Source organism: Xyrauchen texanus, chromosome 6, assembly GCF_025860055.1.
Source record: "Xyrauchen texanus isolate HMW12.3.18 chromosome 6, RBS_HiC_50CHRs, whole genome shotgun sequence".
Classification (NCBI taxonomy): domain Eukaryota; kingdom Metazoa; phylum Chordata; class Actinopteri; order Cypriniformes; family Catostomidae; genus Xyrauchen; species Xyrauchen texanus.
The window spans coordinates 4,032,111-4,056,800 of record NC_068281.1 but is presented as its reverse complement, the minus strand read 5'-3'; the positions used below and the strand labels follow the sequence as shown (position 1 = coordinate 4,056,800).

Genomic DNA, 24,690 nt, shown 5'->3' with positions numbered 1-24,690 from the left:
AATGTAATGATGATAAAATGGGGCTAAGATGATCATATTTCTTGGTTCTCGTCAGCACTCTGGCAGCTGCATTTTGAAAGTTTATTTATTGATCTTGCTGGACATCCTCCCAGTGATGCATTACCATAATCTAGTCTTGAGTTCATGAAATCACATCAAAGAGCATGTGTCATAATTTACCAAAAAACGTTTGTCAGTCGACACCATTCGCCGCTGCCTCCATAGATGCAAGTTAAGACTTTACTTTGCAAAGCAGAAGCCATACATCAACACTGTCCAGAAGCGCCGCCGACTTCTCTGGGCTCCGCCTCATCTGAGATGGAAAGTTGAACAGTGGAATTGTGTTTTGTGGTCAGACGAGTCCACATTTCAAATAGTTTTTTGACAAAACAGCCTTCGTGTTCTCCGGGCCAAAGAGGAAAAGGACCATTTAAAGTCAGTATCCATGGCCTATTTGCCCCAATTTTTTTGGAATTGGGGTTGTAATTTCAGAGGTATGGTGATCTTGTAGAAAGCATTTGGGTCTCATCTGACCTCAAGTGAGTTCAGATTTTCCTGCCCTTAATCTATTGGGGAATTTACAATAAATGGACAATAAAGGGGCCGTTCACATCCTGCACATTTTTATGTCCATTTGCTGCTTTTCAATTGTTTTTCTAAACATGCAATAGACAAACGTTTTTTACCGTTTCACTGCATCTCGCTGTTTTTTTTTGTTTTTTTTAAGTGCTTCCTGCAGGAATTCTGTAGGAAATTAAACTTTTAAAAACATGTCTCAAGACACCTGTGTTCTGTTCCAGCTTTTTTCAGTACAAGAACATGTTTGGTCTGAATGGATTCTAAGGGATTTTACTAAGTACTATAAATATGATTCTTTTGTTAATACGTAAATGTTAAGACTTGCTAAAATTTTCCACAGTATCTGGTCTCACACCTTTCAATCATATTTTATTTAACCAATTTAGAGCTTTTCACATAATCATATATGATAATAAGGAGCTTTTAAGAAGGGAATTAGGTTAATTGTTGGGGACCTCTATTGTCATACATGGTAAAGAATCACACTTCGATTTAAACGATTTAAAGTCTCATTAGGGCATGATAAATTCACAACATGGTCCAAGGAGAAAATAATTAGACATAAAATTCCACTTTGAAAATAACTTTTATGTATTATGAATTCTGGACCTTCTAAGATGGAGTGGTGGTGGCGTAGTGGCTGAAGCACAGGGCTGTTAATCAGAAGGTCACAGGTTCTAACCCCATGGCCACCACCATTGTGTCCTTGAGCAAGGCACTTAACTCCAGGTTGCTCCAGGGGGATTGTCCCTGTAATAATTGCACTGTAAGTTGCTTTGGATAAAAGTGTCTGCCAAATGCATAAATGTAAATGTAAGTAATGATATAGCAGGATGACAAAACAGTTTGTGAATGCATAAGTGTGCTTGAAGTTTAGTATAGAGAAACTAAACCCTATTTTCAGGGAGTGGACATGTGTTGCAAGATAAATATGTTGCCAAAATAAAGCAGACATTTCTAGCTGACAAATCAGTTCATTTCATTTACACCTAAAGTATAAATTCAATAAAATCAAAATGGACCTTATTGACGTTCTTAATCAACATTACTGTTGGAAGACGGCTAAATAAAATAACGTTTAAATAGAAGTCAAGATTTATAGATTTTTTTTTTTTTTCGTTTTTGGATGGCCTATTCATATCTTCATGTGCCTGATAAACCACAAACAGCTGAAAAGTTGATTGAAGCTACATCACTGCAGAAATGATAATGGATTTATGGGTGATTTGAGGCCTTGAGGCCACGCTTTCAAGTGATGACTGCCTCAAAACACAGTGGTACCGCTCTACACGGCAATCAATATACCTGCATGTCTTTCGGCAGAAAATCCCTCCCTCCTGAGTTGTGCTGTCAACATTTGCAAACAGGCCTCTTCTGTGAAGTCATTCAGCCCGAGAGGCCATTTTCATTTTTACAATTGCTTTGTTTTTTCGAATTCCCGTCTATTTGCAAATTGCGGCAAACCTTTCAAATTATGTATCCGATTTGCCCCCGGGTGAGTGTCAGAGCAAGCGGACTTCTGGCAAAGCAAAAGAAAGGAGTTTTGCTGTGAGATAAGGCAATGCTTATGGTGTCTGGTAGCTCATAGAAATCAAAAGTGACAAGGCTTTCAAATTGGTTTAAAGTGTTTTGGGTATTTCTATCTCTGAAGGTGCTCGGATGTGACTGCAAATGAGCATGTGAGCCAAGCATCATTTAAAATGCCATTGTGGCACTTAATGTATAATTGGAGAAGCCTGTGCTATTGTTGTATTCTCAGATTATAGGCGTATATTTAGTCAGAGCATAGTTAAACCATTATCCCGTACAGAAGCCTGCAGCCAGGAATCACAGTTTCAATAAAATGGCAGACCGACTGGGATTATTTGAGCTCATGTTTTGTGTGTGACAAGACTTAAGACATATATGACCATGTTGAATTTTATATTCATTTACATATTAAGAACATGGGCATTATGCCAATCCATGAGCTGTTAATGGCTTATGTAAAGCACAGAACACGTTTAAATGGTGCGGTTTCCCCAATGCCGTTGCTTCATGCAAAGAACCATCTGATGGAAGAGAAATTAACGCGGTTTCTTCGCCTCTGGTGCTTCCCTCCATCCCGGTTGAAATGCACTGTTCAAGCGAGTGCTGCAGGAATCTTACAAGCCAATCAACCAATGATAAAGGTAATGTCATTATCTTTAATTATATTGAGAAAAACTCTAGTCTCCTCATCAGTCCAAGTGTACCTCTCCACTATGCTGTTTATTGTGAGGACAGATGTGATAAGTAACATGGCACTACGGCTGCTCCCAGAACCAGGAAAATACTGCCCCCGGAGGCTGTATACGGAGGTATGAAGGGATCAAGTCACGTCCAAATCCAATGTTTGTGTCACTTCCTGTCTAATAAGATACCTTCATCTGATTGTTTTCAAAGGCATCATAGATGTATCCTTCTTCGCTGCCTATGAAATTCCACAATCCTGTGCGCACGTTTGTTCTAGATTATTAGACCATTTTGAACAGTGAACATGGGACACTGCTCAAACACCAGCAGTGTTCAGAATCCACCTGAATGATGCAATGGCACCCATAGTGCGCCAATACGCTCACCACACACCAGCTGTTGGTGGAGAAGAGAGAGTAGAGAAATATAGCCAATTAATGGATGGAGATTATTAGGAGGCCATGATTGATAAGGGCCAATGGGAGGAATTTCTCCAGGACTCTGGGGTTACACCACTAATCTTTCCAAGAAGTGTGCTGGGATTTTTAATGACTGGAGAGAGTCAGGAGTCACTTGTAAGAGATGATGATATATGTGAGTGCGGATAAGATCGATGGAGAAGCAGCTTGCAGAAAATGGGAGGGGATAGGGTCAAGAGAACAGGTAGTAGGATAGTTAGAAAGAAGCACTTTGGAGACCTCAGTCTTAGAGAGAGGAGAGAAAGAGGATGGGATTTGGGAAGAGAGGGTGTTAGACCTGTGTAGAGTACTGACTGCTAATGCTTGCTATTTTGTCAATAGGGCTGCAAATAATGATCATTTTGATAGTTGACTAATCTAACGATTATTAGAACTATTATTCGACTTTTCGGACGATTATCGCAACGATTAATCATTAGCTCTTAACCGATTATTCAGCTTGTGTCTCGACTTAAAAGGTTGTATTAAACGTGCTTACTAACAATAAAGAGGAAAGAAAACAAATTTCTCCTGCAGTATAGCTGATAAAGTTTTAGATATTTATATTGGAAAACAAGCCAAAACAAAAACAAATTAAAAAACGCATTTTGTTGCAGTGTATAATGGGGTGAAGACTACCCTCTCTCACTCCTTTCTGTTCACTTCAATCCATCTTTAACTCACAAAAAAAAACTCTCTCTTATTAATAAAGCTGAGTATTGCCAATTTTCTTCATGATAAGAAATGCACAGTGACATATATTATGATTCAATAAGTCGCGAGCCATCATGTTATAATCTAGATGCATTAAGCATGCACGCTCGAGGGACGAGCGTCCCCGCACCACAGTGTGCCTCAGCCGGATGCAATTTCAATCTCTCACCTTTAGATCAGGACACTTCACCTTAGATCGCGCAACTCAAAGAACTGTGACCGCACAGAGAAATGCCAGTTTCGTAGTTTATAGTTATTTTACATGAACTGCTTCCATATTATTTGAACTTTAATAAAGATCCATCCATCCATCTTCAACCGCTAATCCGAAGTCTGGTGTTGGGGGCAGCAGCTCCAGCAAGGGGCCCCATACTTCCCTATCCCAAAACACATTAACCAGCTCTGACTGGGGGACCCCGAGGTGTTCCCAGGCCAGTGTGGAGATGTAATCTCTCCACCTAATCCTGGGTCTTCCCTGAGGCCTCCTCACAGCTGGACGTGCCTGAAACACCTCCCTAGGGAGGCGGCCAAGGCGCATCCTTACCAGATGCCCAAACCACCTCAACTGGCTCCTTTCGACACAAAATCTCTAAGGGAGAAGCCCACCACCCTTCTAAGGAAACCCATTTTGGCCACTTGTACTCGAGACCTAGTTCTTTCAGTCATGACCCAGCCTTCATGACCATAGGTGAGGGTAGGAACAAAAATTGACTGGTAGATCGAGAGCTTTACCTTCCAGCTCAGCTCTCTTTTCATGACAATGGTGCGATAGAGCGAGTTCAATACCACCCCCACTGCCCCAATTCTCCAGCCAACCTCCCGCTCCATTGTCTCCTCACTCATGAACAAGACCCCGAGGTACTTGAACTCCTTAAGGTACTAACGCTTATGCCTTGGTTTTTTATGCAGTGGGGTTACTAGAGCCTGCTTGAATGTGTTGGGAAATTTTCAGTCAGGACCGCAGATATTCTGGAACTCGGTTTAATGTCTCATCCAAAGGACAGATAACACATTACTCATAAACACATATTCTGTAATACACAGGTGTCCCGAGACACAGAAAGTGTACTCCTTTTTCATGGTGTCCAAAAAAAGGCATCACTCCTGCACAGGATGCCAGAAAATATATAATGAAAAAAGGTGAAAGACGTTATCCTTTAGAGCACGTTTACATAGAAAAACAATGGAAAAAGAGCACTGACTGTCACTACAATAGGCTTGATTTAAACGGTCCTTTGAACACAGCCTATGAAGTGTGAACTTGACCTAACAGACAACCGGAGCAACTCTAGAAACTATGAAGTGTCTATGAAGACAAATGTCTATGAAGGATCTTCTACTGGTAGCATTGAGGGCCTATGCTGCGGCGGCCACAGAAGTGTTGAACAGCCTGGAGGGGGTGCTGTCCATGCTGAGATGGGCTGGATGTTAGAGGAAAATTATCCAAGCTGTTTTTGTGTTCAACAGCATGCAGTCTGTGCTTGTAATATGGCAATTCAGGTGTCTGCCAAAAGATTTACAGTTCCTTCAATTATACTAATTTTGCAGTTTCATTGACTTTGTTCCTGTGTGCAAGGTTTTTCAGAAAAGATCTATATAGTGTTTTTTTGTGAAATCAAGTCATCTTCATAAGATCCTCTACTGGAATACAATCTTGCTCTCTGGTTGCACTGGCTTCCCCCTTTAAGGTTAAGTATCTTGATCAAGGGCAGAAAGGTTATGAATTATGGCTCACACACCAAGATCGAGCCAGTAACTTTCTGATTACCAGCTCTGAGCCTTAACCACTGCACCGCACATTCTTCAAACAACATTTGTGCTTCGGTTTTGCATGAACTCTTGTTTATTGAAAATTATTTCTGTGATTTTAATAACCACAGGGCAACAACACTTGCATATTTGCTTCCTGCAACACATCAGATAGCATTCTCAAGTACTGATGCATTCACAATCATACAGTAGATAGCGATGGCGCAGCTGCTTTGATTCATGGAAAATTTTATATTTTAGACCATTTTTGCAGGCAAACTAGAGGAGATTTCTTCTAAAACAGCATGTGCCACTTTTTTTCTACAGGTGTTTTTGTCAGAGCTGTTGTTGACTAAAGGCTTTGTACTGTTAAAAGAAGCTCTGCAAACCTTTTAAGAGTTCACACAGTGAATGAGGAAGGGGAATTCTGGAAGTAATCCAGGACAAGCCTGTATGGCTTCTTTGTACAGAAGATCATCAAAGTATTTGTCCAGCTTTCATTCATCTTTGATCATAACAGAGGCATCTACTGACTTCACCGGAAGGCCTCCAGTCCCTAGTGCAATCAGAACGCTGGCAACAAAGCATCTGTATAACTCTGCTTATCTAAACAGTTTACTTGCATTGTTTCAATCTGGATTCAGCGCAAGCTGTTTTTGTGCTGGCAAAGACACAAGAGTGTTAGAGATATACTTTCAATCAGAAATGGCATGTTGAAGAGAGGACTATCAAACTAGCTTTGATGGCTCCTCAGGGACATGTTAATAGTCGCTGAGGTAGCTAGATGTATGTTGACTTCTACTGTCCTAACTAATCAAACCACATGCAAGGAGGTGTCGAGAGGTGGCCACAATGCAACTTGATACCCCTCAGCAGTAATTTCAAAGGCTTGTCTGGAGAATTCAGTGGTTTACTGCAGCAATATTTTCCACATGTTTTTCTGAGTTCTGTGCAATGATAGATACTGTATAAAATACAACTATTTGCTCTTCCAAAGCCTAGTAAGCATTCTTGCTTAAGACCAAAGTATGTCTGTGTACCTCTATGTTTTGCGCTTAGTGATTCCGTATGTGCTTGCAGTCAATCTCTAACTTCTTAATTACGAGTTCTGAGAACATGAATAGCCGCATTTCCACTATCAAGCCAGTGTTAGCCAGGGCTATCAACTGGTCAGCCTAGGTCAAAAGCCCCACAGCATTGCTCTAAAACCCAGCCTTTATACGTCGCCCTGGTGCAATTCTAACACACCCGCACATTTCACAAGACAAACCAAATACGCAAGTTATCTATTTATTGAGAATATCAAGTTTATATTTTATTGACCCCACCTCAATCGCCAGTTGGCCTTCTTTGGCCCAAAGGTAATCAATGGGCCAAAGGCAGATGAAACCCCAAAGAGTCATGATGAGACCCCGAAGTGACAGTGGGAACGCAACTGGCCCTGGCAAGGGCCCAACAGTGGTGTCTTGGCGGTGCTGGGGCTTGAACCCCCGACCTTTCGGTCAGTAACCCAGAGCCTTAACCGCTGAGCCACCACTGGCCCCTCATCTGATTACCTCACTATTTCAATCGCTTTTGGCGCCCCTCACTGGACATTTCACCAGGAAACTGCAGCAAAATGTGCAATGAAGCATTCAATTTTGTTTTGCAAAAATGTTACCATGGTCATGATATATTCATGAGATCAGGCTGCATTTACCGCCCGGAAACTTTGAATTCAACATGATATGCTGCACAAAAAATAAATAAATCACTATTGAAAGAAGATATTTTTCTTCCAATGCATTCTGGTGAAGAAAGTCATACACACCTGGGATATCATGATGATGAGTAAATGAGACAAATTTCATTTTTGAGTGAACTATCCCTTTAAATATCTTAAAATAAGATAACACCATAGACAGGCTACAGTTTCAGTATCTTGTATATAAACAACCTCAAGTCTTTAAGAAAAAAGTAGAAAAAAACTAACAAAAAAATCACATAGCATAGCTGAATATAACAACAACAACAACAAACAAAAAAAACACAATAACAATCCCATCAATGTAGAAACTTGAAGGAAGTTATGAAGCATAAAATATTACATTATTAATACAAATAGCTCACGACCCTTCACAGTCTCTCCAAACACACAGAAATGTACAAACCATGTGTCAGTCTAGCAAATCTAATAAACCACATTGTATTTTACTATTTATTCCTTTAAAGGGGAGTCTTATGAAACCGGTCATTGACAGCAAAAATACAATAAAGATATAACCTTGCATTATGACTTTATTTTCATTACAATCAAGCACATTTTACCCCAGAAAACAATTGTAAAGTACTTGTATGTCTTGGGGATATTTTTTAATTCATGCTTATTTAAAGCATAAAGCAGACTCTTGGCATTTAATGGAACAGTTCAATCAAAAATGCCACTGTATTGAGAAGACAGACCAAGATATTCATAACAACATCTCCTTTTGTGTTCAGCATAAGAAAGAAAGTCATATGGGTTTGGAATGACCTGATTGGGAGTAGATGAGAGAATTAAATGTTTTGGGTGAACTGCTCCTTAAATAGTACCGAGTCTAGTCTTTACTGTGCGACATATAAATGCTAAATAGATCAGGATGTAAAAACCCAGAGCGTGTGCTGTTCTGTGTATACTTGCAAGAATAATGGCTCTAAGACGAGGGAGGTTCCATGTCGGTTTGCACTTTCATGTGTTCACGGTGGAAGAACAGGAGCCATTTGAAGGATGTGTCTCACCATCTGATTTCTGTCTTTTGATTGGCCGAGAGTCACTAAAGACTTGAGCATCATTCAGTTTGAACGTTGAAGTTGTCTTAATTTCTTTGTCCTCTTCTTTAACATCTTTCTTGAGATTTCTCTCAACAACCTGCGATTTCTTCTTTCTTTTCTTTGGTACCACGTGTTTGTTCTCCTCTATCTTCAGCTCAATCTTCACTTCATTTTTCCAGGCTCCATAAGGAAGGATGTCCAGATCTCCACCCGAGTTTTCACACAGCGTTGGCCCCGCCCACTCTGGAACCTCCAATCCCAGCAGCTTCATCAGCTGACCCATGACTTCATCTACATAACCATGGATAAGCAGGTGGGCATGCTTGTCCTATGAAAAACAAGTAGCACTGTTTAGTTAAAATGACCAGGAGAATATTAAAGAGTTAGTTAACACAGAAATTAAAATCGGACATTTTAAAGTGTGATTCTACTGAAACGTTAAATAAACTTTCTGCTGCATAAACATAACTGTTTTTAATGATTTGGGTTTTTAATGGTTTACTGTTTTTGAAAAATTATTTTCTAAAGAATATTTCAGCACTGTAGGTCAATTCAATGCAAGTGAATGGTGGCCAGACATTTCAAGCTACAAAAAGCACATTATTGGAGCAGAAAGTTATCCATACTACTACAGTGGTTAAATCCATGTCTTCTGAAGTGATCCAGTCGGTTTTTGGTGAGAACAAACTAAATTGTAACTTATTTTCACTGTATATCTTCACTGATTTCAAGCTCGATTTCACTTTCTAGTGCTTGATGCATGCGCAGAGCCCTAGATGGCGCTATAGGAAGAATAATCAAGCTTGAAATCATGATCCCCAAGGAGACTGCTAATGTCAAGGTGTATAGTGGAAAAAGGAGTCATATTTTGGTCCGTACTCACCCAAAACTGATTGGATCTGTTCAGAAGACACTGATTAAACCCCTGGACATTTATGTATTTGGTAGACACTTTTATCCAAAGCGACATAGAGTTATATGGATTAGTCTTATGCTGCATTTGTGATATTTGGAGCTTCAAATGTCTGGCCTCCATTCACTTACACTGAATTGACCTACATAACAGCGATCATTTTGTGTGTGTGTGTTCTGCAGAAAAAAAAAATGAAAGTCATACACATCTTGGCTTGGATAAGGGTGAGAAAATGAGAGAATTTTCATTTTTAGATGAACTATCCCTTTAATGGCACATTCAAGTCACATCAGAATGATGATCTTTATGGGATGAGTGTAAATGAACACCGCAGTCCATTAAAAATGGAACATTGAAGGAGGGAGTTGATTCATATTAGTGACCAGAATAGAGACTTGTGGGGGTGGACCAATAAGCAACCGCCCAGAAACCACCTAGAACACCCCCATCAACTGCATTCCAATGTGCTAAAAACACCATTAAAACAATTTAACAACAGCATAGCAACAACCTGACAGCCACCTAGTACACCCTAGCAACTGCAGAGCAATGTGCTAAAAATATTGAAAACAACTTAGCAACAACCTAGCAAGCCCATACTATAGCAATGCACCAAAACACACAGCAGATCACCTTGACAACCGAATAGCATGCCCTAGCAACCATCCAGAAAACCCTAGTAACCACATACAGTAGCATACCCAGACAGCGTGCACACACACACACACACACACACATCCCCGAGATGTCTGTTCAAGATCGTTTGATCTGGAAAGCATCACAATGTAATAAAACATCTGCTAAACATCTTAAAGTTCAGATTCATGAACATTCCAAATCATAAACATCTCAAAGACATCTGCTGAATGTCAAACAGAAACAGATACAATACTAACAGAATAGACGTATTGCAGCTGAGCAAACAACGTAAAATAAATGTCTTCCAGATCTAAACACACATCTAAAAGACATCTGGGAGATCTACACGTGCTATCAGGATAAATGCCACAAGGCAAATTTAACACTTTATCAACCACCAGAAAACTACTTTTTCATAGGCAAGGACCATTCACATCTTCTTCATACAATAAAAAAAATTATATTTTTAAACATTTCAATGAGAGCTGGTAATTGCTCATACACATCACACCTTGGTAAAATTTAAACGGATTAGATTGACTTTTATATGAACAGGTCTCCTTGAAAGGCAGGAGACTGATCGCACATAACTTCATTATTTCACAGCTTTCATAATGTTTAAGCCTAAACTTGTCAAATTAACTCACGTGAGCAGTTTCTTGTCTTCCCCAGTGGAGACAGATGACAGTATACACGTTATCTGGCACGCGATTCACTTGTGCATTTGATATAGATTCGTGATCCGCAAATCGAATAATTAAGTCCACTTTTTGAACCTTTTGTTCAGTAAAAGATTAAACTCAAATGATTCTTTCATGAAACAGACATCACTAATCTGTATGCATTTTTGGCACATACAGCTGTTTTATGCTGTGTTCAGTTATAAAAATAACGAAAAGGGTCTGGATAATTATTTATAATCAAGTACAAATATAAATAAAACTGTATTTAAGTACAGTGTGGAGCGGGGCCGGGTCCCCAATCGGCCTGATGGGGCGCGCGAGGGATAAAGGCGGCCGGTGACGACGGTTCGAGAGAGAGAGAGAGAATTACGGGCATGTCCGTCATGTGTGTGTTTATGTTTGTGTGTTTTGGTTTTGAGTTTAATTAAATATTATTTATATTGACAAGCCGGTTCTCACCTCCTCCTTGCCCATCTTAACCCCCTTACATACAGTAACTATATACCTGAGCTATTGATACTACTGTCGCGGTCTATAGCTCTTCCGTGCGAGATACCGCCATTAACTTTGATTAATTAGGTGCTTTGATCAAACACAGCTCACTCAGATTACAGACAGCTGTAGGGAACTGCACATGAAATGTCAAATTCTGTATCTTAACATGTAACACAGCTAGAATGTGATAAAAGAGGTGACACATGACATATCACAAGCCACAGATGTGTCGGGCTCAAAATAAATCCAATCTAGGGGACGTGGAAGGAATAACCTTCAAATAAAACATGGGCTGATAACAACATGCCTTAAAAGTTAATAGGATTAATGCTTTAAAAAACATTTAGCAACATGAGTTCAGAAAGGATATGTTAGACAAACAATACAAGCTTGAAAGAAAATCCATCTCTGATGAATACTGCCGCAAGGCTTCTTAATAAATGTATTTTAATTCTGAGAATGAGTTTAGTAACTGTGGGACATTAATCTGAGTGAGTGTGTTATGTACAGAATTATAAACAGACTTCCAACTACCTTTTTAAATGTTTGTGTTTATGCGTGTATCTTGTGTGGGTCAGAACAGAGGTAAAGTCTCTCTTCCAAAACCTAGTGAGCTGCGTTCCTGTTTACTGCTTACATAGGCAGCTAACTTTTAAGGGGCCTTTAAGACAGAACACATTCTTGCATAAATAGACATTATGTAATGACACATACATTATAAAACAGCAAGACACGTTGAAAAGGTCAAAGATGAATCAAAGATAAAAATGTCTAGTGAATATTTACAGTGCCACGACATTCATTAATATGGCCATCTAGGGTGACCTGGGTAGCTCAGCGAGTAAAGACGCTGACTACCATCGAGTTTGCGAGTTCGAATACAGGGCGTGCTGAGTAACTCGAGCCAGGTCTCCTAAGCTATCAATTTGGCCCAGTTGCTAGTGAGGGTAGAGTCACATGGGGTAACCTCCTTGTGGTCGCTCTCGGTGGGACACGTGGCGAGTTGTGCGTGGATGCCGCGGTGGATGGCATGCCTCCACACAAGCTATGTCTCTGCAGTAACGCGCTCAACAAGCCACGTGATAAGATGTGCAGGTTGACGGTCTCCGACACGGAGGCAACTGAGATTTGTCCTCCGCCACCCGGATTGAGGTGAGTCACTACACCACCAGGAGGACCTAAGAATGTATTGGGAATTCCAAATTGGGGAGAAAAGGGGGAGAAACATTTTTTTCTCTAAAAATGTTTAGAGTGGTGCAACATTCAAAGTTGTCCGTCTAGCAAAAGTTTACTGTGGCAAAACATTCAAAGAAGTCCATCTAGCGAATGTTTACAGTGATGCAATGGTCAAAGATGTCCATCTAGCGAATGTTTACAGTGATGCAATGGTCAAAGATGTCCATCTAGCGAATGTTTACAGTGATGCAATGGTCAAAGATGTCCATCTAGCGAATGTTTACAGTGATGCAATGGTGAAAGATGTCCATCTAGCGAATGTTTACAGTGATGCAATGGTCAAAGATGTCCATCTAGCGAATGTTTACAGTGATGCAATGGTCAAAGATGTCCATCTAGCGAATGTTTACAGTGATGCAATGGTGAAAGATGTCCATCTAGCGAATGTTTACAGTGATGCAATGGTCAAATATGTCCATCTAGCGAATGTTTACAGTGATGCAATGGTCAAAGATGTCCATCTAGCTTAATGTTTACAGTGATGCAATGGTCAAAGATGTCCATCTAGCGTAATGTTTACAGTGATGCAATGGTGAAAGATGTCCATCTAGCTGAATGTTTACAGTGATGCAATGGTCAAATATGTCCATCTAGCGAATGTTTACAGTGATGCAATGGTCAAAGATGTCCATCTAGCGAATGTTTACAGTGATGCAATGGTCAAAGATGTCCATCTAGCGAATGTTTACAGTGATGAAATGGTGAAAGATGTCCATCTAGCGAATGTTTACAGTGATGCAATGGTCAAAGATGTCCATCTAGCGAATGTTTACAGTGATGCAATGGTCAAAGATGTCCATCTAGCGAATGTTTACAGTGATGCAATGGTCAAAGATGTCAATCTAGTGAATGTTTACAGTGATGCAATGGTCAAAGATGTCAATCTAGCGAATGTTTACAGTGATGCAATGGTCAAAGATGTCCATCTAGCGAATGTTTACAGTGATGCAATGGTCAAAGATGTCAATCTAGCGAATGTTTACAGTGATGCAATGGTCAAAGATGTCCATCTAGCGAATGTTTACAGTGATGCAATGGTGAAAGATGTCCATCTAGCGAATGTTTACAGTGATGCAATGGTCAAAGATGTCCATCTAGCGAATGTTTACAATGATGCAATGGTCAAAGATGTCCATCTAGCGAATGTTTACAGTGATGCAATGGTCAAAGATGTCAATCTAGCGAATGTTTACAGTGATGCAATGGTCAAAGATGTCCATCTAGCGAATGTTTACAGTGATGCAATGGTCAAAGATGTCCATCTAGCGAATGTTTACAATGATGCAATGGTCAAAGATGTCCATCTAGCGAATGTTTACAGTGATGCAATGGTCAAAGATGTCAATCTAGCGATTGTTTACAGTGATGCAATGGTAAAAGATGTCCATCTAGCGAATGCTTACCATGGTGCAACATTCAAAGTTGTCAATCTAGCAAATGTTTACAGTGGCGCAACATTCAAAGATGTCAGTCTAGCGAATGTTTACCATGGCGCAATGATTGAAGATGTCCGTCTAGTTAATGTTTGCTGTGGCGCAGCATTAAAGAGGTCCCTCAAAATGAATGAATACAACAGCAAGATGTGGCACAATGGTCAAATATGTCTATCTAGTAAATGTTTACAAGTCTCAGAGAGACTTGGCGCAGTGGTCAAAGTCTAGCGAATGTCTATCGTCTAATGATTTGGAACAGACAACATAGGCAGCAACTCAGTACGCCACCCAATATTATGCCAATGATGCAGTTGTTTGGCAACTTACTAGCATTTAGAATACAGCTTAAATATAAAGGAATACTTTAAAACCTAACAAACCCCTTTATTTCATTTTATGTTAAATGTTTAGCTAGAAAAGTGTCCGTGTGCTAGCTTTCTTTAAAGTAAATTACAATTGGTTGATAGTTTATGTAGTTACATGCAAACTCTTACAAATGTGGCTTCAGCATCCACATACTTTTCTGGATCCAATGTACATGCACATTTTAAGGTATAGATTTAACTAAAATTGACTGTGGGTGAGACTTACATGTTTGGTTTGCTGCAAGTTGACGATAACCACCTTTCCTCCTGTGCGTTTGGTTAGAAGAGGCAGATCTCCACTGGGTTTAATTTGAAGAGATGTGCCTAATGTCAAGGCCAGGTCTGCTCGTCTGTGAGAGTGGAGGCACACATACTATTATTAGTGATGTTCAGTTTTCTCCGAGTTAGTCAATATGTCTTGTTCACCTTCACTCACAGTCTCAGGTGGTTCGCCCACGGTCTGTCTGATGCACACAAAAATGGTAAGAGCTAGCTAAAATCACCAGCACTACAGTTCTGCTCATACGTTTACAAAAATTTTCATTCTTTCATCACTGTCTCTCGCTATCCTCTCTGATCGTACTTCTTGGAGCAAAATGTAAACTTTGTATTGCAGCAGTTACCATATTATTTCCTCCTTTGGATAGTTAGCTTCTGCTGTATTCCTCATTTATAAGATGATTTGGATAAAAGCTTCTGCTAAACAAATACATGTAAATGTAGAGCCTCCTTGTAGGATCTGGAAATGTTTTTATTGTTTTTATAAATAAGAGGGATCATGAAAATTCCATTTTGTTCATTTAGTACCACTCTAATGAATCTAATGACATAACAGATATGTACTTATATTGCACAAGACAAATTATCCTCTTCAAAAGTTTGTGCACCCTTGGTTATTAATATTGTGGGGCAAATTCACTAAACAGTTGTGCCAATTTTGCATGTAGTATTTCAACACAAAAGCCTGTCTTTACACCAACCACCCGCAAGCTTGTCTAAGCAGGTGCAACCAGCATTAAAATTGTGTTGCGTCTTGAGTCATTGTCATTCCTTTCCGTGCAAACACGTCTCCTTTCTTTGAAAATTAGTTTGATTGTATATTACACTCAATTCAAACTAAAATTTATTGCGCTATTTGCCCAGCACAATACATTTCACGTTACTACCGCCCGAGGAAGGCAGACGGTCAACTGAATTTGGTTTCAAAGAGATATTTGTGTTCATTGTGTGCAGCAGCAATTTATCAAATACCAATCAAATGTTGAAGAAGAGCGTTACAAATGCACAGTGTAGTCAATTGCACTTTCGTCATGTTAAAGAGATGCACCTTCTTCGTCTCATCTTCATCAACGATTTCATTGATGAGGTTAAATCTTTAAAAGATATTTAAAACACCTTGTAGCAAGTTCTCAGAGTTACTTACAATTTCAGCTGTGTCCACCCATAAACGTCACATAAGAATGTTTGGGTTGTTTTACATGTTGGTCAGGCGGCCCCTTCCTGTCCAAGCGGGCTTTTCTTGGTCAGAATACCAACATAGTCTACAATAGACCGTAACTACAATAAGTTCATCTGACCCTCATAAACACGAATGGATTCACATTCTGCATTCTGGGACTGTGCGTGAGACGTGATTGTTTATTTTCATTGACTTTTCCCACATTAAGCTCATTAGATTCATACAGACGCACACCCAAGTGTAATACAAGCTTTCATTAAGATCAACAAAAGCCAATAAACTCCAAAACCTTCAGTTGGCCAAATAAACCATAAATCAACCATTAATCACAAACATCCAATATCATCTTTGAAGCCATGCATCATAATTAATTACATTTGCTCAAGGTTGTATAGCTCGTTTGTTGATGCAAATTTGTAGGGCTCATTAATTTGGAAACAACAGCATTTCCTGCTGAGCTTTTAACAAAGAGTCTCTCATCTGGCCCTTTCAAAAGGGTAAAAACTCTATACCAGTCTCCTCACTAAAGCCATTAATCAGTAGTGATGTTCCCAAAGCATCACTAATATATTTCATTACTTTTTTAAACCCCTGTTTTTGGGGTTGTCAAAAAAACTCTTTCAATCTGAACTCAATAAACTTTATAAACCAGTCAAGAAGAGTACATTCTTTAATAGACTATTGAACAGTACAATAGTTTTCTATTCAATTACATCTTGATAGAGCTAATTATCAAGTGCTGAATCATTACAAGAAATACTTCATCTCAATTAATTCAAATCATTTAGATGAATAACAATGCTTTACTTTTAAAAGCATGACAAGCATTTCCCTTTCACCATTATAGTTAGCTTAAGTTCTGACGCAAACATGAAGAAATGAAAGTGAATATCTGCACTAGCCTGTTTTTTATGAAACTTCAAGTGACCATAAGAGTTTGAAGAGTGAAAAGCAAGACGAGTGAAATCTAATCTCCTTTAAACCAATCGAACCCCTACATGCTCCTGTTTTAAAGGCCTCATGCGGATTTCACCTGAACATTTTATCCGTCTCAGTTGTTGCCAGTCCTTGAGTAACAATAACAAGAAAACCATTCGCTGCTGGCTGGATGATGTTCTACTGAAAAATAATTACTAATGTATTTTGACCTCAAGAGTCCTGTGCACCACTGCTGTGTGCCATTTCCCTTTGTTTTCCTAAAACTTGATGTCCACATATGGGGTCAGCGGGACTAAGTGAAAAGTTATAGAAAGTCAAATAGTTTATTATGTTTCCAGGACTGTTGGATGTTCATGTTTTTGAGATGTTACAGACATTACAGCTGATTTTCTGTAAAGCTGCTTTAGAACAATGTGTATTGGGAAAAGCACAAATAAAAATTATTTGACTCTGATATTACAATTTGTTTCTGTTTTGGCAACAAAATCTCAATGTTCACTCTGCCACACTGTAATAATAATTCAAACAAACAAGTGATAGCCAGTGCTGAAGCATTTTACCAATCAGAAATTAGCATAAATAATTCTGATTCAAAGTAATGTCCAGCATCGTCCAATCACTGCCAGCCATGTTAAGATAAAATGATACATTTTAAATACTGAATCTATGAAATGATTATAATTGTCCCATGTCTGCCAAGCATGTTGAGTTGTCCAAACATCATCTGCAGCCTGAAACTGAACTTTTGTTCAGATTTTAGGAGTGAATGCACTTAGCTGCATTGAATGCACCCTTGCTCCCTATTTAGTGAATGACTTGACATCCAGTGTGCCAGTTTATCTACTCTGGTCTGAGAACAGTTCGAAATGCACATTATTTATTAACTCCATACTTTTCTCTCTCAAGGTGATAATGCACAGTAAATATAGGATTTCTAATGAAAACCAACGCTATTGTACACTATAGTGGTCATTGTGTTTAACAGCATGCCGTTTCACGATAAATTGCTAAAATTAAACAAAATGGCATATTGGATGAAACAAGAGACTCTTATCTTTTGACTCAAACAGGTTTCAAATGTAAAAACGTAATTCGTTTTTTTTACAAAATGTAATTTTGTTGGCGTTTCTCCCAAAGACAAACTCCACTGTGATCGGCACCATATTGTTTCATCACATGATCCTTTACTGACAGCCAAGTGTGTTCTGAACTGAGATCAGTCGGTTTAAATGACATTAAATTATGCATAGCGAAGACAAAACACAAAGTCTGTGCAGAAGGACGTGGGGTTGCACGAGATAATCATACAGTGAAACCCAGTAATTTAAGTAGTTTTATGTTACATTTCATTACTTGAATACTTGATACTGCTGTTAAAAGCGTCAAACACTTTTCTTTGTTCTATTTTTTTGTTCCGTTACTTGTACATTTGTTTCATTGCTCTTATTTATTACTGACTGTTTACTTGTCTTAAATAATTACTTAAACTTGAAACAATGTTTACTCAAATTACTCATTTGTTGTTGAATCGAATTTGGTATCGAGACCAGTCAAATCGGTTTAATATGCAAGCAAAAAAATTTACTTTAGAACTGAAATAAACTCATATTAATTGAAAAAAAATCAAAAGCTGGTGAATAAGAATAAAATAGGGAAATCTGTTTTGGGAGACCAATCTCTAGAAAGAAATATTGATAAGTACAGCCCACAATAAAAACAGCACTTTTAGTGCTGTCGAATTTGATAAATAGAATAGTTGATTAAAAAGATCACGAGTGTAAAATGAAGCCAAGATATTTGTTTCATAAGCATACCATGCTTAACGGGATAAAAAAAAAAGAAAGGTATCGAATAATACAACTACGGTAAGATATATGATCCAATTTGTTTTGTTTTTTTTTAACCGTATGCCTTTCAAGGTCACATTTATTTTCTTCCAATCCCCGAGGTGAGCCGCTGCTGGAAGTGCAGATATTTTGTATGCATCTGCATGTGCTGACTCCTGCGAGACTGCTGTACACTCGCTGTAATATAATTAGGCTGCAAGCCAAATCTGGATCTGGATGTGTTGAAATATTTGAATGGAGTTGGGAGGTATGAAAAAAAAATCTTGTTTTGGAATTTGCTGGAGTGTTAATAAGAAATGTTTTAAATATTAAATAACAATGTGGTACAGCCAGGGCTCTACGCTAACTTTTTTCCCATGGAGTACATGCGCTCCTAAATGAAAACAATGTAGGAGCACAGTGAATTTTTTTTATTAACAAACAATTTATTACATACATATTTATACTGCGTGTAAGAGTGTGTGTGCGTGTACTAAGGGACACACACATCTGTGGACCAGCACATACCACCCAAATCACACTTTGACCCATGCCTACTAGAATCAAAGGATATCAGATGTCCAGCTGCTTTTGTATGTTGACCGTCTGGCATACTTAGAGGTCAGATATGAGCGTGATATGAGCGTGAAGCGATCGTCTGTGTTCCGCAACTGCTTTCGGGTCCTTGAATAACGTATAACATGCGAGTAAGTGCAGCCGGCGCACTTTCTGGTGCCTTCCTAGGGTAAGATGGTTCCCCCCTAGGGAGTTGGTGCCCTACGCAGACTGCGTAGTCTGCTTATAGGGAGCGGCAATACTGCCATAACTTCATGTTGACACCGCGTAAGCTAACTCTCAATCCCTCATTGAGCAATGGCAAACTTTAGCTCTTTATTTCCATTATGCCACATTCCAAGTGCCTGAGCTTTACCACATCATATTTCAGAAAATCTAGTGCACCCTTTTTTAGAACTACTTCCATAAATTTCATCAGAAGCATATCAACTCTTCTCTCTCAGTGCATTCTCTGGATATTTATCTTCATTACCTGGACGCTTCATCAGCTCTGTTCAGGTCTCTGTCGGGCAGCGAGTCCTCCCAGTCCAATATAGTGCTGATCAGCTTGCCTCTGCACAGAGCACACACACAAATCAATGGATAGCTAGTGATGTTTACGGTAATCTTTTGCAATATTTAGATAACCACGAGGGTTCACAAACCGTTGTTCGGTTATTTGTCTGGGAATAAACTCAGAGTAAGCTTGAACAAACATTGAAGTTGTTTTTTTTAGCTTGACACAGTGTCTTAAAAACTGCGGTCGTCCTGTACAAGATCAAAGGGTCAAAGATGTTGGTCCATAGTATGTTTAAACAGAAAACAATTGGAGAAGAAAATAGCGCAGACCTTGCAAAAATGCGTGTGAGCAGCCCTATACTTGAAAAACTGACCTGAACAAGGCACTAACCAACCAGGCATTGACCATTTAAATGCATTGACCAATGAATTTCAAATATTTTTCCAGTCGTTTCTGATTAACATATTTTTAAACATAATTTTAGAACTTCTACACTCATTTCAATCAAATTAAATCAATTAAATATTTTAGAGCTAATGTTGCGAGTTTTAGAGTTTATGTTGAGGCCTTATGCTAAAATGCTTTACATTCTTATTTGTTTTCACATCAATCTACACTCAAGTAATTTTGGGTATGATGTGACCAGCTTTGCACACCTGGATTGGGGATTTTCAGCCATTCTTCTCTGCAGATCCTTTGGGTTCAAGTCTGGGCTCTGGCTGGGCCACTCAAGGATATTCACAGAGTTGCCCCTCAAGCCACTCTTGTGTTGTCTTGGCTGTGTGCTTAGGGTCATTGTCCTGTTGGAAGGTGAATCTTCGGCCCAGTCTTAGGTCCTGAGCACTCTAGACCAGGTTTTCATTAGGGATATTTTTCTGCATTCAGCTTTCCTTCAACCCTGACCAGTCCCCTAGTCCCTGCAGCTGAAAAACGCTATCACCACCACGCTTCACCGTTGGGATGGTATTGCACAGGTAATGAGTGGTGCCTGGTTTCCTCTAGAGATGACGCTTTGAACAGAGGCCAAACAGTTCAATCTTCGTTTCATCAGGCGAAGCTTGTTTCCTTTAATCCTTTTGTTTTTTTGGCAAATTCCAAGTGGGCTTTCATGTGTCTTGCACTGAGGAGAGGCTTCCATCTGGCCACTCTGCAATAAAGCCCAGATCTTTATATAGACAGATGTGTGCCTTTCCACATCATGTTCAATCAATTGAATTTGCCACAGGTGGACTCCAATCAAAGTGTAGAAACATTTCAAAGATGATCCAGAGAAATGGGATGCACTTGAGCTAAATTTCAAGTGTCATAGCAAAGGGTCTGAATACTTATGTCAATGTAATATTTCAGTTTTTTCTTTTTAATACATTTGCAAAGTTATCAGAAATCATTTCGTTTTTTTCTTTGTCACCATGGGGTATGGACTGTAGATTGATGTGAAAAAAATTATAATAATTTAAAGCATTTTATCATAACAAAACGTGGGTCTGAATACTTTCTGAATGCATGGATTCACTTCAGAATTTTCATGACTTTTTTTAGGCCTGAAATCACACTCCTGCTGTTTCCAGGTTTTCCACGACCAGGGTTACCTCACTTTTTAACCAATACATTTCTGTGACTTTTCAATATCCTTTCCAGTCATTTGTGATTACTGGATTATGATTTTGAAAAAAACAAAAAATTGACTTGCGATCAACTTTGACTCTACCCAAGAGCAATATTTAGCCAATAAACTATTTTAGAGCAGAGCATAACTAGAATAATTTATTTACAATCACAATTTCCATGACTTTTCTGTGACTTTTTAAAGGTGTAGGTCACCCAAAAAAAAAGAATTTGACATAATTTACTCACCCGTATGTTGCTCCAAACCCATAAGACTTACTTTTCTTCCATGGAACACAAAAACAGATGTTAGACAGAATGTTAGCCTCAGTCACCATTCGCTTTAATTGCATATTTGTTTCTTACACTGAAAGTGAATGGTGACTGAAGCTGCCAGTCCATACATTTCTGCATAACATAGCTTTTTGCGTTCCACTGAAGAAAGTCAACCATGTTTGGAACAACATGAGGGTGAGTAAATTGCGACAATTTTTAATTTCTGAGTGAACTATCCATTTAAGATTTGAAATTCACACACACAGAATCAGGTGGATTTCTCTTTAAAAATGTACAATTACCTGCAAGATCGGAGTCCTCTGGAACGCATGATGTCGCAGAAGCGTCCCGTTGGCTTCAGCCCCATCACTCCAATTACCGTATCCCGAACGTATTGCCTGAAACAGCCCACGGCAAAAGTAAGTTTCACTATGACGGTTACAAAATCAGTGCATGAGCAGTTTACACCTTGGATGAAGAATTTGGTGTGCAATGAATAGTACAGCATTTTTAAATGGTTTATCTGACCATGGCAAAGCTATGATGCGCATACACAATAAATATTGCACCTAGTCAATGTCAAACATACAGTCTGTGCTGGAAAAATAAAGCTGAATCAAGATTTGTACATTTGTGCATATATAGGGCATTACATCAATGATTCTTGTTTTTCTTTAAATGCATTTTTTAAGCTATATTTCTGTCCAGCACCGTTGGAATTATATTTTTTAAATGTAGTGCATCTAGTTTATGATGTTTGCACATTCGAGATTAGATTTTCCCCCACACATAATTATCAGCCCTTAGCAACCAGTAAAAAGCGGTTATGAATGTCTTGTTTTTGTAAGGTGCTTGGTGGTCTACAGCAGAAGACAGTGTGCAGACAGACTTCATTAACTTGTAACCTGTATGTTTAGAAAGATCAACGATTACATACTTGCCACATTTCTCACATTCTTCAACAAACATGTTCCCGTGGAGTTCTGACAACCGATCCCTGTAAAACAAATAAATAAACCACATAAAACTTTGAGAATAATTAAAGGAATTATAATTCAGAAAGAGCCAGAACCAGAAAATCTTTAGACCACACGTCTATCAAAAAGTACCATGAATGTAGTTAATAGGATTGTGTGCTGTATTCTAAGTCTGGCAGCCATACGATTTAAGGGAGAAACAAACTGAAGTTGTTATTTACTGATAATCTTCCCCTCCGCCAAAGCTCCAGTGTCAGGTTTGACGTCATGGACGCAAAAATGCCATTGATTCTTGTGTCATAACCGAACACAACGCACTATTTAAAAACACTGCCAAGATCATTTTCATAACCGGTATTAACTTGTTTCCAGTACAAATATCTAAATATCCTTAAAATGAGCTAAATTTACTTGAGAAGTAAAACTGTGTATTTAAGACTTGTTTTCAGAGAATATATCTTGCCATTTTTCTTATTTTAAGCACATACAGTACATTCAGAATGTATTCAGAGCACTTTTTTCACATTTTGTTATGTTGCAGCTTTATGCTAAAATGCTTAAAAAAAACTAAAACATTAACATCGGTCCATACATACCCCATAATGACAAAGCAAAAAACTGATTTTTGCTAAGTTTGCAAATGTATTAAAAAGAAAAAACTGAAATATTACATTGACATTTGTAATCAGACCCTTCTTGAAATTTAGCTCAGGCGCTTCCCAATTCTCTGGATCGTCTTTGAAATGATGCTACACTTTGATTGGAGTTCACCTGTGACAAATTCAATTGACTGGACATGATGTGGAAAGCCAAACACCTGTCTATATGGTCTCACAGGTCTCACAGCTGAAAATGCATATCAGAGCAAAACAACTGAACAGGAACAACCAGGATTATGGATGAGAAGAGCCTTGGTAAGAGATGCGACCAAGAACCTGATGGTCCCCCTGGTTGAGCTCCCGAGGTCATGTGTGGAGATGGGAGAAACTTGCAGAAGGACAACCATCAGACTGGCCAGACGGATGCCTCTCCTCAATGCAAGACACATGAAAGCCAGCCAGCCAAATAACTAAACAAAAAAACACCTATAGGACTCCGACTGTGAGAAACGAGATTTGAGATATTGAGATTGAACTGTTTGGCCTCAATTTCAAGCATCATGTCTGGAGGAAACAAGCCACTGCTCATTACTTGCGCAATACAATCCCAAAGGTTAAGCATGCTGTGGGGGTGTTTTTCAGTGGCAGGGACTGGGGGACTGGTCTGGGTTGAAGGAAAGCTGAATGCATTGAAATACAGAGATATCCTTAATGAAAACCTGGTCCAGAGTGCTCAGGACCTCAGACTGGGCCGAAGATTCACCTTCCAACAGGACAATGGCCATAAGCACACAGCCAAGACAACACAAGAGTGGCTTGAGGTACAACTCTGTGAATGTCCTTGAGTGGCCCAGCCAGAGCCCGGACTTAAACCCAATCGAACATCTCTGGAGAGACCTGAAAATGGCTGTCCACTGATGGTCCCCATTCAACCTGACAGAGTTTAAGAGGATCTGCAGAGAAGAATGGCAAAATCCCAATTCCAGGTGTGTAAAGCTTGTCACGTCATACCCAAAAATACTTGAGGCTGGAATCGCTGCCAAAAGTGCTTCAACTAAGTACTGAGTTAAGGGTCTGAATACTTACGTTTGTGTGATATTTCAGTTTTTTATTTTTAATACATTTGAAAAGTTATCAAAAATCTGGTTTTTGCTCTGTCATTTTGGGGTATGGAGTGTAATTGATGTGAAAAAAATATTTAATTAATTTCATAATAAGGCTGCAAAATAAAAAAGGGGTCTGAATACTTTCTGAATGCACTGTATTTAACCAAATTAATTACATTTATGCTTAAAACAGCAAATAAAACAATTTGCAATGGGCAAAGAAAAACTTGCTTAATTTAAGATGTTTAGATATTTTTACGGGAAAACAAGACAAAAATACTGACGTTTATTTACATTTTTTGCCGTGTATGCGGAATGAACAATACAATTTGAGCTACAGTAGAGGGGAAGATGTTCAGTACAACTTTAAGTACACTTTTCAGTTCATTTTTCATAACTTATATTTAGGTTTGTTTCTCACACAAAGCTAATGAATGGATTCAAAACAAATGTAATGGTCCTTTATGGAGCTTGACAACCATGGCCAGTTGCATGATAAAGAGCAGAATGAAGATTCCTCAAAACATTCTTATTTTGAGATAAAAATGCTCATGGTTTTG

At 38.9% G+C, this 24,690-nt stretch overlaps 1 protein-coding gene across 2 annotated transcripts in view; it reads right to left on the bottom strand.

The window, feature by feature from the left end:
- Positions 1–5,800: 5,800 nt before the first annotated feature.
- sirt6 (sirtuin 6) overlaps positions 5,801–24,690 on the bottom strand; it is a 30,144-nt gene continuing 11,254 nt past the window's right edge. For both annotated transcript variants that reach the window (XM_052127726.1, XM_052127725.1), the window contains exons 4-8: positions 22,386–22,445; positions 21,751–21,846; positions 19,541–19,621; positions 14,495–14,618; positions 5,801–8,832 (exon numbers count right to left, since the gene is read on the bottom strand). In XM_052127726.1, coding sequence (XP_051983686.1) covers positions 8,422–8,832; positions 14,495–14,618; positions 19,541–19,621; positions 21,751–21,846; positions 22,386–22,445 — 772 coding nt within the window. In that variant the 3' untranslated portion in view covers positions 5,801–8,421. The remainder of the gene's footprint in view (positions 8,833–14,494; positions 14,619–19,540; positions 19,622–21,750; positions 21,847–22,385; positions 22,446–24,690) is intronic.